General features: G+C 42.8%; 1 protein-coding gene across 4 annotated transcripts in view; it reads right to left on the bottom strand.

Annotated features, from left to right (window-relative positions):
• Window positions 1-944: 944 nt before the first annotated feature.
• Window positions 945-15,264, bottom strand: part of sptb (spectrin, beta, erythrocytic) — a 38,995-nt gene continuing 24,675 nt past the window's right edge. For 3 of the 4 annotated variants that reach the window (XM_034577169.1, XM_034577170.1, XM_034577167.1), the window contains 20 exons: window positions 14,117-14,207; window positions 13,708-13,854; window positions 12,671-12,937; window positions 11,991-12,215; window positions 11,314-11,403; window positions 10,295-10,585; window positions 9,864-9,994; window positions 9,425-9,629; window positions 8,932-9,155; window positions 8,670-8,820; window positions 7,923-8,167; window positions 6,932-7,070; window positions 6,475-6,559; window positions 6,158-6,354; window positions 5,651-5,733; window positions 4,934-4,997; window positions 4,208-4,464; window positions 3,696-3,869; window positions 2,364-2,406; window positions 945-1,926 (listed from right to left, as the gene is read on the bottom strand). In XM_034577169.1, the coding sequence (XP_034433060.1) occupies window positions 1,735-1,926; window positions 2,364-2,406; window positions 3,696-3,869; window positions 4,208-4,464; window positions 4,934-4,997; window positions 5,651-5,733; window positions 6,158-6,354; window positions 6,475-6,559; window positions 6,932-7,070; window positions 7,923-8,167; window positions 8,670-8,820; window positions 8,932-9,155; window positions 9,425-9,629; window positions 9,864-9,994; window positions 10,295-10,585; window positions 11,314-11,403; window positions 11,991-12,215; window positions 12,671-12,937; window positions 13,708-13,854; window positions 14,117-14,207 (3,301 nt within the window). In that variant the 3' untranslated portion in view covers window positions 945-1,734. The remainder of the gene's footprint in view (window positions 1,927-2,363; window positions 2,407-3,695; window positions 3,870-4,207; window positions 4,465-4,933; window positions 4,998-5,650; window positions 5,734-6,157; window positions 6,355-6,474; window positions 6,560-6,931; window positions 7,071-7,922; window positions 8,168-8,669; window positions 8,821-8,931; window positions 9,156-9,424; window positions 9,630-9,863; window positions 9,995-10,294; window positions 10,586-11,313; window positions 11,404-11,990; window positions 12,216-12,670; window positions 12,938-13,707; window positions 13,855-14,116; window positions 14,208-15,264) is intronic. The other variant, XM_034577168.1, reaches the window with a different exon arrangement.

The raw sequence follows: 15,264 nt of genomic DNA, 5'->3' as shown, positions 1-15,264 counted from the left end.
ACAGCCTTTGTTAATGTCTCTCCACCCAACTTCCATCATTTTAATGAGGTCACTTGAGATAGATCATAGTTCAGGGACGGAGCCCACAGTCGAAGGCAAGACGGCAGTGGTGAAGTGTGTGTGTGAGAGAGAGAGAGAGAGAGAGAGAGAGAGAGAGACTATCCTAGAAACAAATGAACATTTATAAATGCAGTTCCATACACTGTACATAATCTATATCCCCTGTATGCATATATTGAATAAATGTGTTATTCTATTATGGCTTTATTGCATTATACTCCTACATGTACCCAATTCCCACGTCCCTTAGTATTTCCTCCCTTTACATTCAGAGTAAAGACACTTCAGCTCCAAGCTGCTAATGCCTGGTCCTGTTGCAGTCGAGAGTCACATGACCCACAACTTGTCCTGGACTTTGGTGGGAATTATGGAAACTTACCCCCCCCCCACCTCAAAAATTACTCTGATTTCAAGTTGTTCTTATCAACACATGCACAATCATTTTTTTTTCTCACTTCTGTTGCGTTTATGGCAGTTTGTTAATATTTCACTCTCCAATATTCCATTTACTCATGTGTGTCCACAGTCTATTTGCCATTTGGTTTTCACACGCCCACGACCCCCCCCCCCCCTGATTTCTTTCTCGTGAAGAGATGTGATCAGTGCTCCGGTGTTTTTAAGCCGTGCCGAAAAACTGGACTTGACTTTAGGAAAGAGATGAATCCAGGTTCCAGCTTTTCTGCTCATTTTGAAGCCCGACTTTTCAAAATAAGACCTGTTTTCTCTGAGACAGTGGGTCAGGTTGGTCTTGATTGAAAGTTCTAGAATATCACAATAGCACCATATCAAACTAAAACATACCTCATGCATCTGTAGATATATAGATACTGTATATATGTTATTGGATAGATATGAAATTCAGGGTTCCATACACGAGTGTTGAATATATTTCAAGTTCACAGAAATAACTACAGCCACAGGTTTAGTTCAGAATATCATCTATATTCAAGACTAACAGCTTGTGGTGTCACGTGACTGCCCGTATGTTGTCATCCTGAAATCTCAACAGTCAAACCCTTCACAGTGCATAGAGCGTTTAGTTTGCATACGTGCAATAACACTCGGTGTGTGTGTGTGTGTGTGTGTGTGCACTGTGCAGCACCACAGTTTGCTCATCACCAAGTCTTTACACCGCTTTTACAAAAGCCCGCTAACTTCCCTCTGATTCTATGAGTAGCGTTCAGCGCTCCAAATTCAAACAGCACAGTATTACAGTTCACAACCATTTTATAAGGCAGATTAATTAAAGTACGCTCCGGTACTCGGGTCACCCTGCGTTCATTACAGGCCTTCGTATCGTACACGGCTGGATCAGAGCATGCCTCGCTGAAACAAGAACCAAAGAGAACCTGCAGCAGAAGTAACACAACAAAAGTTTTACAAACGTTCTTTGGTTGAGTGTGGAAGGAGCGTTCCTGTGCTTTAATTTAATGCTTTGAATTTGGTATTTGTTATAAAGAACACAAAGGAGAAAAAAAGTGGATATTTAAATACAGGCAAAAAGAGTGACGCCTTCAAACTCAGCTACAATATGCTCGCAAAATAATATTTAAAAAAAGTCTAGTGACAAAAAGCTTGCTCTGACTGATTGTACACGAATACTACTTTCTCTTTCCAGGTTGCCTCGGCAACCAACCCCACCTCCCTCCCCCTCCCTCCCCTCCAATCTCCGTCTCACTTCTTCTTGGCAAAGTGCCTGAACTTCTTCTCCTTGTCTTTCTTGGCAGAGCCGGGCTCAGGGAGGGCAGCGGAGGAGGAGGGATGGGGCAGGCTGTGGGCTTTGGCCCCCGAGGGCCCTGACGCCTCCTCTGCTGCCAGGGGCTGAATGGCCTTCTCCATGGCCTGGCTCCAGCGCTGGAGCTCCTCCTGAAATTAAGCACAAAAATACACACATCATATCACAGCTTACAAAGGGAAGTCTGCGTCCAGTGGGACAGTGTCTGTTTGTCTCTTGGTCTATTATTAGTAAATGGTGCTCGTGCTTTTAACAAGGAAACTCTATGAAAGGTACAGGTAGAAAAACATACGATTCGAATTATATTTTGTTATAGTTATTTTAAATTTGTAAAACCTCATGACCCCAGTGGGTTAAATGTTCAGAAGGAAATGTACACATGTCAGCTGCATACATAAATAAACTAGAACGCTTACTTAAACATGGTCAAAGTGCAACAGCGTATGTGTGTGTGCCGCATTATGAAGGATCAGAGAGCAGCAGCGAAGTGCAGAACACAAAGTCTCATGTGATTCGTGGAGAGCTGCTGAGTTCTTTAACCAGAGAGAGATAACAATGAGTAACGTACCTCGTCTTTACACTGGAACAGATATTCACTGCCATCACCAAGACTGAGAGAGAGAGGAGAGAGAGGGAAGCAAGAGGAACAAGTTTGAGATTTTTCAGTCATCACAGCAACAGACCTGAAACTTTGACTTCTTTATGTATATTCGAAAAAGTTTGCTCATGTTTGTTTTGCATAGATTATTCTCTTGGTTCATTAAAAGTACTTTTAATTAAAAGTAAAGCTCAAGAAGAAATCATCACCTTTCTTGTTTTGTCTAATTACAGCAAAATCCCAAAATATTTAATTTACTATAATGTAAGGCCGAGAAAAGTGGGGAACTCCTACATTTTAGAACCTGGAACCAACAAATGTTTAATGTTTTTACTTTAGAAATTACTTATAAAGCGATTGATCAACTAATTGTTGCAGCTCCAGGTGGTAAAATGTCTTATTTTGCAGCTTGTTACTGTTTTTAATGGCAAATGTAAATAAGACAACAGGAAAACTGTGAGATTCCTAAACTAAACTTGGACAATTAACAGAGTTTCAACAAAAGTGGAATTTAAACGTGACGGCAGAAACTCTAGTGTTTTCACACAGAGCTTGAATGGAGCGTTGAAATGTGTGTGTGCGAGTGTTTTTACACGAATGACGTTTTTGCTCTAGCGATGCTACACGACTATAACTCGGCAGGTGTGTTCCTCAGGACCCTGGGAAGTGCAGAGTCAGGTGTGACGCTGTTCGGATGATGCTCTCGACAAAGCTGCGAGCCGGAGTAACGCAGCGCTCGGCCCCTGCTGACGGGCTCATTTTACAAAGCTACTGCACTCGTAATAATACACTTAAATACAATGTTTCATGCAGAAAATGCAGCTTAATGGGTTTTACCAAAAAAAAACAAGAAATACAATTAGTCCAGCACGTAACCTTCCCTGCTCACACGGATCTTCTTATCCAATACTTTGCCAATCTTGGAGCCCGTCAGCTCAAATGATGACTAATTAGCCTCTGGGGGCAACGGACAATATTTTGGGGCTTTCCTGTGTCTGTTTTCAGTCTGACAAGCCATAGTTTTTGTTGGTGTTTTAGGTCCAGACAACATTTTGGCTAATCTCCATAAACCACTATCTGCATATGAATGCAAACAAATTAAAAAGCTGATGCATTTCCGTCAATGTGCTCTTCCTCTTCTGCTCTCCACACGGACTGTTTACCTGCTGGCAAACAACGCCTGCTATCAAATGATTGGTCGAATTAGAAATGGAAAAACCAGAAGGCTCCCGGCCCCCAAAAAATCGTATCCCTTTCTTTTAATAATGAGTCAAATGAGGAAAAGCTCAAATGGATTCTCACTGTAGTTTGGCGACGTGCTTCTTCTTCTTGTAGTTGCCGAGGATCTCCCAGGTGGCGTTGCTGAGGGACAGGGGGTCCTCGCCGTGATACGTCACTCCGTGCCCGAAGCTTTTGGCGTCCTTATAGCTTGAGAGGTGACCAGGCTTCAGCACACAGTACAAGTTGTTCCATGACCTGAAGAGAAGAGAGACAAGTCTTCATTAAAAAAAAAAAAACTATTTCTGCTTTCAATTACATAATAGTGTGTTTGAAACCATTTAAAAACGTTAAAATACTGCTAATAACTTCTTAATATTATTTTAGCTATACCACAAAAACTAATGCTGTCCATTAAAATGTGTTTAAAGCTCCTTAAATATACAATATGAGCTTGATTGATTAAATACAAATCCTCTAAAGGCATATTCTACACTTGCACTGGCCTTTTTCATCCTTTTCCAGGCCTCCATTGGTTTCCTTTCTACTTCCTTTGCTGCATGAAAAAAATATTTGAAGACCTGATTGTTATCTACCTGTTGGAAGCTTTCTTCCCGGAGCCCTCGACGTCCTGTTTGCGGCCCAGCAGGCCCTCCTGCAGCACGGCCTGGCCTCGGAGGGGCTCCACGGGCATCGTGGCAGCCCTCTCCGGTTCCTTCGGCATCACCACCGACACGGAGGACTCCAGCTCCAGAGAGCCGCTCTCTCTCATCTCTGACACCATCGGGACCGTGGTGTCATCGGCCGTCTCCTCCGGCGCAAGAGAACTGGGCTCGACGGCACCGGAACCGGACTGGAGGGAGAAAAGATGGAGATAAGAGACACGACACAGACAAAAGAATGAGACCAGAGAAACCGTGTGTGGAGAGGTAAGCAAAGACAAACTGTTATTTATCATTTAAGAAGTATTGATTAGGATTCTGAACAGACTCATGTAGATTGATTAAGATCAAAAAAGAAATCAAGGGGCGCTTTTAAATTGGCTGATAAAAAGAAACAAACTAGATTTACCATGCAGTTTACATCCGTGTGTGCAGACTCACAATTATATGTATAATTTCATAAAATTTATTAAGTGTATGTAAACAGAATTAAACTATGAATCTTTGTTTTAACCTTTGACCAGAAACATCCAATCAGTTTATCCTTCAGGAGTTATTGAGAAATCCCTCATTCGCATGAAAACGTTTTGCTTTTTCAAATTCTAGTTTCTTTAAACAGAGGTCACGACAGTATATAGTTCAGAGGACGAGTGCAGTTACCAGAGTTTGTTCCTCCACGGTGTAGATCTGTGAAGATTCTTCTACAAAGCCTGTGTCTTCTCTCCTGGAGGAAAGAGGGCAGCATGGGGTCTGCGTTAGAGACCTTCCACAGCAGCAGGTGGAGGAGTGTGATAAGTGTGAGTGTGTGTGAGAGAGAGAGAGAGAGAGAGCGTGACTGCTTTAGGGGATATTCAGCATTTTTGTGTTTGTGTTCAAATTCCCTGAGAAAGGCCAAAGCCAACAAACAACTTTGACTTCCTCTGCCTTTCTGCTCTCTGAGAATTTCTCTGACTCTTGGAACCAAACCCACGATTTGATCCACACATCTATAACCTTCCAAAAATCAATGCATACTTTCATTAACTGTAGTTTTTCTATGAAACCAAAGTGAATCCTGATTTTGCCTGGGACTACTTTCAGCGGGTGTCACTCAGTGCAGTGGTGTGGCTCACTGATTTGTTTTTAATAGTTTATGTAGAACCAATGGAGCTCTATGGCAGAAAGGGATTAGCCTCATCAGGCTTTAGATTCACTGATGATACGATCAATTCATAGGTCACACTAGAGAACGCACCCTGCATACGGAACAGTACACATGAATGCCTCTGTGTGTGTGTGTGTGTGTGTGTGTGTGTGTGGGTGTATGTGTGTGTGTGTGTGTGTGTGTGTGTGTGTGTGTGTGTGTGTGTGTGTGTGTGTGTGTGTGTGTGTGTGTACCTGCTGTCCTTATCTGAGCGCTGTTCATCTTTAATGAACTGCTCCATCTCCTGCTGCTGCGTCCTCAGCTCCAACAGCTCCAGCTGCAACACAACAACCAGTGTCAGGATCGAGTCTTAAGTAATTACTTAATTTAATTAGAGTAATCGGATACATTACAGGTAACGTCTTTTTGATATGATAAATATTTATATTAAACCCATTAAAATTCAAGTAAAAGTACACACTGATCCACAGGACGTCTCCAAATGGAAATACATCTAGTTTGGTCCATTTGCTTGAATAAAATAGCAGTAAAAATGTGTATTTAAATTCAATTTATAATTCACTAAGTGTAAACATGCAAGTTCAACAACAGCTGGAACAAGATGGAACAGAATATGAAAGATGAAGATGAAAAACTGATAAAAATACAGAAAAACAGACAAAGAATTCCAGCTACAGTTTTATGACTCATGTCCTCGCGATCCACTGTTTGTAAATAAAGTCCAGGGGTTTCCCTCGTACCGTAGTGAGGCGCTCCAGGGCGCAGAAGCGCTCCTCCCACGTGGCGGTGGATTTCTCGAAGGCCTCGTGCCTCTTGAGGAGCTTCTCCACCTCGTCCACCGTGTGGCCCAGGTCCCTGCTGGTCACGTACGGCTCCTGAGCGATCAGCCAGGCCTCCGCCACCGAGGCGTCCCGGGCAAACTGACACACCTCCAGCACTGTGTGTGTGTGGGATGAAGACAGCTGCTGTTATGAAACTTTTACACATCTCTATTTTAAAAGAATCAAAATAACGATGTTTTTAAGAAGTTACGAAAGCGAGGAGGTTTTCTACTCACAGAGTCGGAGCCAGTCCCATCTGTCGTCCCACTTGAACATCATCTCCTTCCGTTTCTCCATCAGCTGCACCAGCTTCTCTTTGATCTGACACCAGCAGGAACACAGCCGCAGTCATACATCAGTATTATAAAACAACTCAGCCCCAAGACTTGCCATTATCTTCTAAGAATTAGTATTGTGAAGTAATTAACCGAATGTTAAATTAGGGCCAGGGTCAATTGCTCATTTAAATTCTTTTGGCTTTCCGTTTCTAATTAGTATTTGCTTTATAGTCTCCCTGATGAGTGTAAAAGGAGTGGAGTTTTTTTTATTTTTTTCCTTCGTAGCAATCCAATTGGATCCATTGTGCCAGACGAGAACAATCACTCCCAGAAAAGTAATTAAATCTAATGAAAGCAGCAATTTAAGGCCCAGCCGGGGATGAAGAAGAAGCGGTCTTTGTTGCAGCGGCCTCACCTCTGCAGAGTCTCGGTGCTTCCGTGTCAGCAGGGCCTTGCCGAGGTCCATGCAGTCGGTGAAGTTGGCTCCCCTGGCTTCGATCTCCGAGCGGATCCCCTGGTGGTACTTCTGCAGGAGCTCCACGGATGAGACGTCCCTGACGGGTGTGGAGTGAGAACAGGTAAAGCATGAAGCTGATCTACTCTCAGACAACTAGAGCTGCAGAAATGTAAATTATAAGCTCCTGACAAATGTATTACTGTGTGGTCTTTATCCAGTACAAACAATACTGTACTTATACTACATCTTAATACTAGTAAAGTACTAGTAGTTTTTTCTGCTTGGTAAACCATTGGCTTTAATGGGGAATTAAGGTTTTGTTTGCTGGGATTGGTCAATTGCTGCACCTTTAAAAACCTGAATATTCTTCATCAAGGTAATTATGTGTCTCATGACACTTTAAGTTATTGTTTCACTAAAAACAAATGAGTTTGGGCCGACAAGATCCAACTAATACTATTATTTAAAACTGGTGTTAACTGAACTGTATATAATAACAAAATACATTCATTTATCTAAGCAAAGTTATTGTTCCCATAACAAATGATGTTTTAATCTGTAGTGTATCTATAATCGATCAAGCTTTAAAGCTGGTTTTAAAAGAAATGCAGCTTCTCACAGGTTATTTTATTCTGTATGAATCTACATATACAGAAAAACATGGTAATAACAAATCTAACTCACTCAAGCTCTGTAATGGGGTTATATTTTCTCCCTATTGACCCAAACATAAATGTCCAGACCTTTTGCTGACCAGTGAAATTTAAAAGCAAACTCAAAGCGAACTCAAAAAAGGAAAAGTTTCAGGTTTGTTTTTCAGCTCTTCATATCACATTTCCTCTTGAGGGGAAAAAAGCTTCCTCTCTGCAATTTGCAATATTGATATTTTTGTGAAGATGTTTTATGGAATGGATTTCAAGCAGAGCACCTTGTCCCTGGTCTCACTCACCGGGGTTTCTCCTGAGTCTCTATCTGCTGGATGGTGCTCTCCATCCAGGCCATCAGGTCTCGCACCATGGTGAAAAAGCGGAACTTCTCAGCCGTCTCCACCAGCTGCGCCCTGCGGCCGTCGCAGGCGTCCAGCAGACCCTTCCACGCCTCCACCACCTCTCGCTCTGTGGCCTGGATGGCGTCCGCCCTGTTCCCTGCATACTGGGCGTGAAGCCTCCCGGCCGTCTCCTGGAACTGTTGAACCTGGAGGAAGGAGGCGCAGGAAAAAAACGACTTGTAAGGACAGGAATATTTCTTCTTTATTCTTTGACCATTTATTTCCAAAACTTTATTTAATGTATCAAATATTCTCAATGCGAAATCCCCTTACTCTTAATTAATGTCAATTTTCACATTTGAATTGTATTTAGATTAAAGCAGCATTTGTAGATTATTTTAAACCACATGGGGGCAGCAGAAACTCTGAACACAAAACTAATGTAAATAAAGTTATGGCGAGTTGTTGCTGCTTATTCTCACATCCAACGTAAAAAATTGCGTTAATTTAAAATGATGTGAGTCCCATATTTATCCATATAATCTCAAAATGATGTCAAAATGAGAATATTGAATAATGCAGCTTTAACATTTATAACAAATTGTGAGAATCCCTGTACTGGACAGATGTAAGTCATCGAAGTTTGCCTCTCGGCCGCTGCCTGTTGTTTAGCCTCAGAATGAAAGCGGCTGATTGGCTGAGCTGTACCTGTTTGCCCAGCGCGGTGATGTCTCTCTCAAAGGCGGCGTGCATCCTGTGGAAGGACTCGGCTTTGCTGAAGTCCTCTCCCACGTCCTCAGGCAGCTCCTTCTGCTTCTCATGGATCTGAGCCACCAACTCCTTCCCGTCGTCAAAGTACCTTCGAAAAATACATTGATCTCACTCATGCATTTATCAATACATTACATTATGTAGCATTATCAAATCCAGATAACAGGTTGTATTATACACTGACGCTGGTTTTCCTTACTTCAACAGTTCATAAGACGCCGTGAGGAGCTGAGCACGAGTGTCGATGAGCTCCAGCAGATCCGCCCAGCTGTCGTTGATGGTGTCCTTCCACTCGGCCATGGCGGCCGCCTCGATGTGACCGGCTTCGATCAGCTCGTCTATCGTCAGGTTGACCATGTCCACCCGCTCCTGTCCCACCATCCCCGTCTCCCGCGCGAATTCTCTGAACTTATCCCTCAGAATCTGTTGGGAAAGGACAGATGCAGTGTGTTTAAACACATTCGCTATGTATTTTGTATGTAATCGTCTATTATATGAACTATCTTTGGCTTTAATAGCTAAGAAATCATGTGATATCCGTATTTTTTTATTTCCTTAAACACTGCAAGGAAGCAAACTTCTGATATGATCAAAAATAACTCCACCTTCAAAATAAGACTGAGCATGAAATCATTCTCCATAACAATACATCTGTCTGTGCTATGATGGTGTGTTTTGTGTGTGAATTATACCGAGACGTGATCCAGGTCCTGGCCCATCTCCTGAGAGGAGGCCACCACGTCTCTCTCCGCGATCCAGTGCTCCAGGTCCTCCACCTCTCGGCTCAGCAGGAAGTGGTGGTAGGCGTGATCCAGCTTCCTGCCGCGGTCCTCCGCCAGCTCCCTCAGCCCGGCGTACTGCTTATCCACCCGGCCCTGTCGCCTGATGATGCCGTCGCTGCAGACGAGGTAAGAGGGAGAGGATGGAGGTCAACGAGGCGCAGGGAAGATGGAGGAAATGAAAGAGAAGGGTAAAGAAATTGGATTGAGGTTTACCCTAGATGAGGCGTGTGATTAGGAAACAGGAATTACCACACTTTACATGTTTGTCTCTGTTATCTACCTAAACCACAACTGACTGGGACAACAGTGTTTTTTTCCTGTGTGTACATCAAATTTAAAAAGCACACACCCGTCAGGATGGTCCTCTGCAAACATCTTCTGGGCACGGCCATTCAGCTTCTTAATGGAGTCGGCGTAGTCATCCACCGCCTGCTTCAGGAGCATGTGGCGCTTCAGCGTCAGCATGGCACTTTGCTCATCCTGGAGGAAGAGGAGGATGAGGAAGAGTCACAGCGGGTAGAAGGTAAACAAAGAGGAAAGAAAAGAGATGAAAGAAAAACAAATGAGCTCTGCATGGAGGCTGCCACTTATGAAGAGCGTGTCAGCGTTAATTGAGGAAAGCCTGAACCATGTAATCATGTTAATGCAAACAGTGCCACTTGTTATTAGCACAAACATGATATGGCTTTTTTAAATTTAGATAAAATGATCTGCTTTGCACACACACTTCCCTGAGATAATCCGACCATGTCCTTGTCTTGTGACTGAGCTGTTTCTCACCTTGGCCTTTTCATCTGCGATCATGTAAAGCTCCTGCTCCCCGATCCAGGCTTCGGCCTCGTCCGCGTCGTTGTAGTACTGCTGGGCCGAGTTGGAGCCGTTCAGCCTCTCCCGCCGCTTCGCCATCTCGTCCTGCAGGCGGTCCCACGCCTCCTCCAGCTCCTTCAGCTGGTCTGTGATTCGCTCTGCTTCCGGCCGGCCCTCAGCGCTGGCCGCCGCCGCCATCCTCCGTCCCCGCTCGAGCACTTCATCCACGCGAGGCTGGTGGCCCTCCATCTCCCTCTGTAATGTCTGACGGACAGAAAACACAATCTGGCATTATGACGGAAACTAAATGTTTTTGTCCAAGTTGCACTAAATCCCTCTGTAACTGTTAAAGATCTCTGACAACTCGTTAGATCCACAGACACAGAATTATTATTTTAAATGTTAAAAACAAAAATGCAATGTTTTCTTTGTTTTGACAGTGCACGTTGCAGATGCTATATTATGATGTGACGTCACTGAAACAACAGAGTAACTCCACCTGAACCTGTTATTAGTCGATCAGCAGATCTGTGGTAGCTCTGTAATTAACATCCTGCTGAGTTTGACATTAAAATGCTTCTGGAATGTGTCTCATGTTGCTCATTGTGATCGGTTCTCACTTCCCGGCTCTAATTGCAAATCAACACAAATATCCAGCTGAGAGAATAAGGTCACATGGGTCCCAGAGCACCTCCGAATGTCTGAGTGATCAGATCTCAGGACACATCTGGGTTCGTCCACATCTGTACTTGGAGCCGTCCACTTGAGATCGAGTCACTCAGGACGGACGTTGCTTTTCTTTTGAATGAATCCTTGTAAACGTGACCTTCAGACCTTGAGCTCCAGGAAATTGTGAAGGACATGTCCCCTACTCTCTGACATTTTATGAGCCTTGATCAATTAACTGATTAATCAAGAAAACGAATTAAATGCAGCACTCAAAGTTGCAAAAACCCACAACCTTTTTTTTAAATCTAAAGTGAAATCCCTACCTGGTTCTTCTTCTGCAGCATTTGCACAGTTTGAAGATTGTGCCCGTGCTCATCTGACGTTGCCAGGGGCATCCTCTCCTCTATCCAGAGCTTAGAGAGAAGATGAGGGAGGGAAAGAAAGGAGATCATGATGATAAAGAAAGAAAGAAAGAAAGAAAGAAAGAGAAAAAGACAACGGGTCTCACAGATCTCTGAGTATAAAAGAAAATGTTAGGTCCATCTCAGATTTATTGAATTTTTTTTATACCCCTTCACAAAATGTCTCCAACTACTCAAACAGTAAAAATCCTTCTTTAAGCCGACTCCTCCACCTGACTGAAGTGGATTTATGTTGAGAAACCAATAAGGGATTAAAGCTTTTACCCAGATTCACCTGGAGAGTCAATTTCATGGAGCGAGCAGCTGGTCCTACTATCACGCAGCACTGAGCTAACGTACTGTAATTGAAAACTTCATTTCCATATTAACAAGTTATCATTTTTCGGGAGGAAAGAAAAACACCCCTTGAAGTTCAGACTTGAATATTTTCAATAATTTAACTCCAAAGAGTTTTTTATATATTTCAAAAGCTAATATGAATCTTTTAAAACACTCTTTATTCTAATTCATTGCTATCAATCACATGTGCGAACAGGGACTTTCAACACATTTGGCTCTGAAAGTGGAAGCATGCTTACCAGCTCGTCGGCCAGGTCTCTGTAGAACTGATGGACGGCCTTGGCGGCCTCCAGCTTGCCCTTGCGCTGCGCCAGCGGCGTGAGGAGCTGCTGGAAGTCCCTCTGCAGGACCTGTTGCTCGGCCTCCAGCTCCGGCTGGTCCTCCCGGCCTCCGCCGTGTTTGCTGACCGCCTCCTGGAGCTCCTCCAGCTCCCTCGCCCGGTCACGCACCTGGTTCTCCGTCATCTGGCCGAGCACGAGAAACAGATAAATAGCCTTTCCAGAATCAGGATGTAGTGGAGATTAAATCCACCAAAAGTTAGTTTGTCTTGCCTCTTTCTGTGTGAAACTGAGCTTAGCCACTGTTATCATGAAAGTTTTATCAGTGCCCTGCCGACTGTAACATCATTTCACACAACTTCTGCTGTTGTTGGTTTTTTTTCCCATTAAGATTTAGATTCAAGGCTTTTGTTTGCTGTGTTCAAATGCAAACAGAAAACATTAATACAGATCCAGCACAGACGCTCACTCACTCAAAGTTAATCCTAAGAAATAACACGCGCTAACACCATAATGTATTCACTCCCATGGTGAGATTTAACTAAATATGATTTGAGACCCGCGTGCATCCCGGGAAGGTGCAGCCGCAGAAAGCATACAAATCCAAAGCTTATGCAGCGAAACGCTACAAAGACGCAGACCTGGTGCTTCTTCAGGAGGATGTTGGCCTTCGTCAGGTCTCTGACGTCCTCGTCTCCGCCCTGTAGCTGCTGCTGCAGCTCGCCGAGCCACTTCTTCATGTCCGCCTGGCTCTGGTCGAACAGCTCGGAGCGGTTGGCGTCAAACAGCAGCCGGGCCTTCTCCTGGGTGGTGGACTCCAGTTTGTCCCACAGATCGTGGAGCTTGGCCAGACGCTCCGTCACTATGGGCTCGAACTCCGGCTTGAACTCCATCAGCTCCTGACCCTCCTGTAAACAGAGAGGAAGACGTGGTTTATAACGTATTAGAAAAAGAAAATATCACATGGCATTTTCATTCATTGTAAAATTTAGCATAAAAGTGTAAAGGTAGATGCATGTACCTCATGAATACAATCATTTGTTTAAATTTTGCACTAAAATGTTTTATAAAACAGATTAAAATATTAATGATTCACCCAAATTATTAAACCCCTCATGAGCTCCATTCTCTGTAGTTTATCACAGGAACATTAACGCTGGGAACAGATGTTGATGTTGGATTTGTATTTATCTCAGAGATGGATACCGTGTTTTAAAACCAGGAAAAATAATACATGTGTACATTTTACAATTTAATGAACTGAAGGACTACACAGCAAATCTACAACAATATACATTTTAGGATTTGATTAGTTACCTCTGGTGTATTTATAGCTTTTATCTTTGATTTTTAACTATTATATAAATTTGACTACAATTATTGTCATTAATTGTGTAATAATCTTTTATTACACCAACCACTCTGCTAGATCTGCGTGTCATGATAAAATCTTTCTTATTTTGAGTGAATTAACCCTTTAAAGTAGAATTTTCGGCTAAATACTAAATAAATCAGAGCTGATCTGGGATCCCTGATCGTCATCTTGCTTATTAACTTATTATTTTTCTTTGTGTTGGTGCACAGGTGCTCTAATAAAACACTGGGCAGCTCTGTGCACATCAGAATAGTTTCATGTTGGTATGTAGATATTCCGAAACACCACACGGTTCTTACAGACCTGGTCCACTTTGTTGAGCCAGTCCTTGTTGGAGGCCAGCTCGGCCATGAAGGCCTGATGTTTCAGCCACTTGCTGTGGAGGTTCCTGGCCTCGTCGTACGACGTGTCCTGAGCCGTCAGCATCTTCTCGTTGATCCACAGAGTCAGCTGGAGAGGAGGAGCGAGTATTAGTCAACTGAAAACCAAGGATGTCTACTAATCATTAATATGAAGTTAGTGTAGATGTGACTTTGAACAATAAGGATTTACTTCTTTATCTTTTGTCAAGAGAGCAATAGTGTAATTAACCACATGGGGCCACAATCCCAAGTACTGCTGTGGAATACTAAACGAAAATCTAGATATAATGAATGTACTCATAGATGTTACCCATCAATTGCATGAACGTTTAAACTCGTGGTGAACTCACATCCTGAGTGTTTTGCAGGAAGTGCTGCAGGTCGCGGTTATCTCTGAGTTTTTCGGACACCAACTGGGCTCTTCCTTTGTTCTTGTCGTGCCTGAAGGTCAAACACGAAACAAAGAAAAGAAAAACATGAAAGACTCGAGCGTAATCTCTCTCAGAGACAAAGCCCAGACAAACAAGCTGCAGCGAGTAAATCCATGTGAGCTCCTCCTCCTCCTCCTCCTCGTAGAAAAATACCTGACACAGTAACCTGAAAGAGTCGTCTGCTCCTCTGCCGCACCACGAAGAAGCGCTCGCACTTAAAGATCAATATCCATTATCGTGGGCGCCTGTCGACCGAGTAAATTGAGGGAGTTAAGGGGAAAAGCTCCGGTGCCCTCTCCACTGCCTCGTGTTGACACTGATGTTACAGTGATAAGGAAACTGTTTCACTGGAAGAATGTGTTGCAGTGAACAGATCTGAGCCTGTAGAGGATTTACCAAACTGCTAAAAGAGACATTTGAAGACATTGAGGAAAGAAAGTCGAGGCTCTGCTTTCTAAGATGTGGAAACTTCTGAGACATGTTTTTGAGGATTTGTACCAAACATCATTGTACTGGGAGAAACAAGTGTTGATATCTTAAACTTAAACCTACCTCTTTCTGGTTCAGTATAATATTTATTTTTACATGCTTGTACATTATTATTTAAACATCTATTATCTCGTATTCATGTTTAACATGTTTTACACCCTCCTGTCTAGTTTATTAGCTTGATCTTTCATCTATTTCATTGTTTTTAAATATATATTTGAATTCATTTTTAATGTTTCGTCATTTATTTTTCAGTTAACCATGTTTATGATTAAAATAGGGCAGAAATAGCCCATTGTCTGAATTAAATTTGATGGATAGCTTACATCGTTTAATTGTTTACATTTGTCAGGTGCAAAAATGTAAAGCTCACATTTATATTTATATTCATGCATTTTAGTGTCTACCCTTATCAGTGTTTCCCTTATTTTGCTCATTCACCAGCAGCAGAGTTTTGTTTTGTTTCATTTTCAGCCGATGTCTAAATATTTCATCCATTTCTATCAACCTATATATATGAAAATCTGTGAAGAAATGAACAAAAAGGATGATATCAGGTAAATCATTGTCTGTAGTTG

The sequence above is a fragment of the Hippoglossus hippoglossus genome, chromosome 22 (genome assembly GCF_009819705.1).
Source record: "Hippoglossus hippoglossus isolate fHipHip1 chromosome 22, fHipHip1.pri, whole genome shotgun sequence".
Taxonomy (NCBI): Eukaryota; Metazoa; Chordata; class Actinopteri; order Pleuronectiformes; family Pleuronectidae; genus Hippoglossus; species Hippoglossus hippoglossus.
The sequence above is the reverse complement of the archived record's forward strand: the minus strand, read 5'-3'. Positions and strand labels throughout refer to the sequence as shown.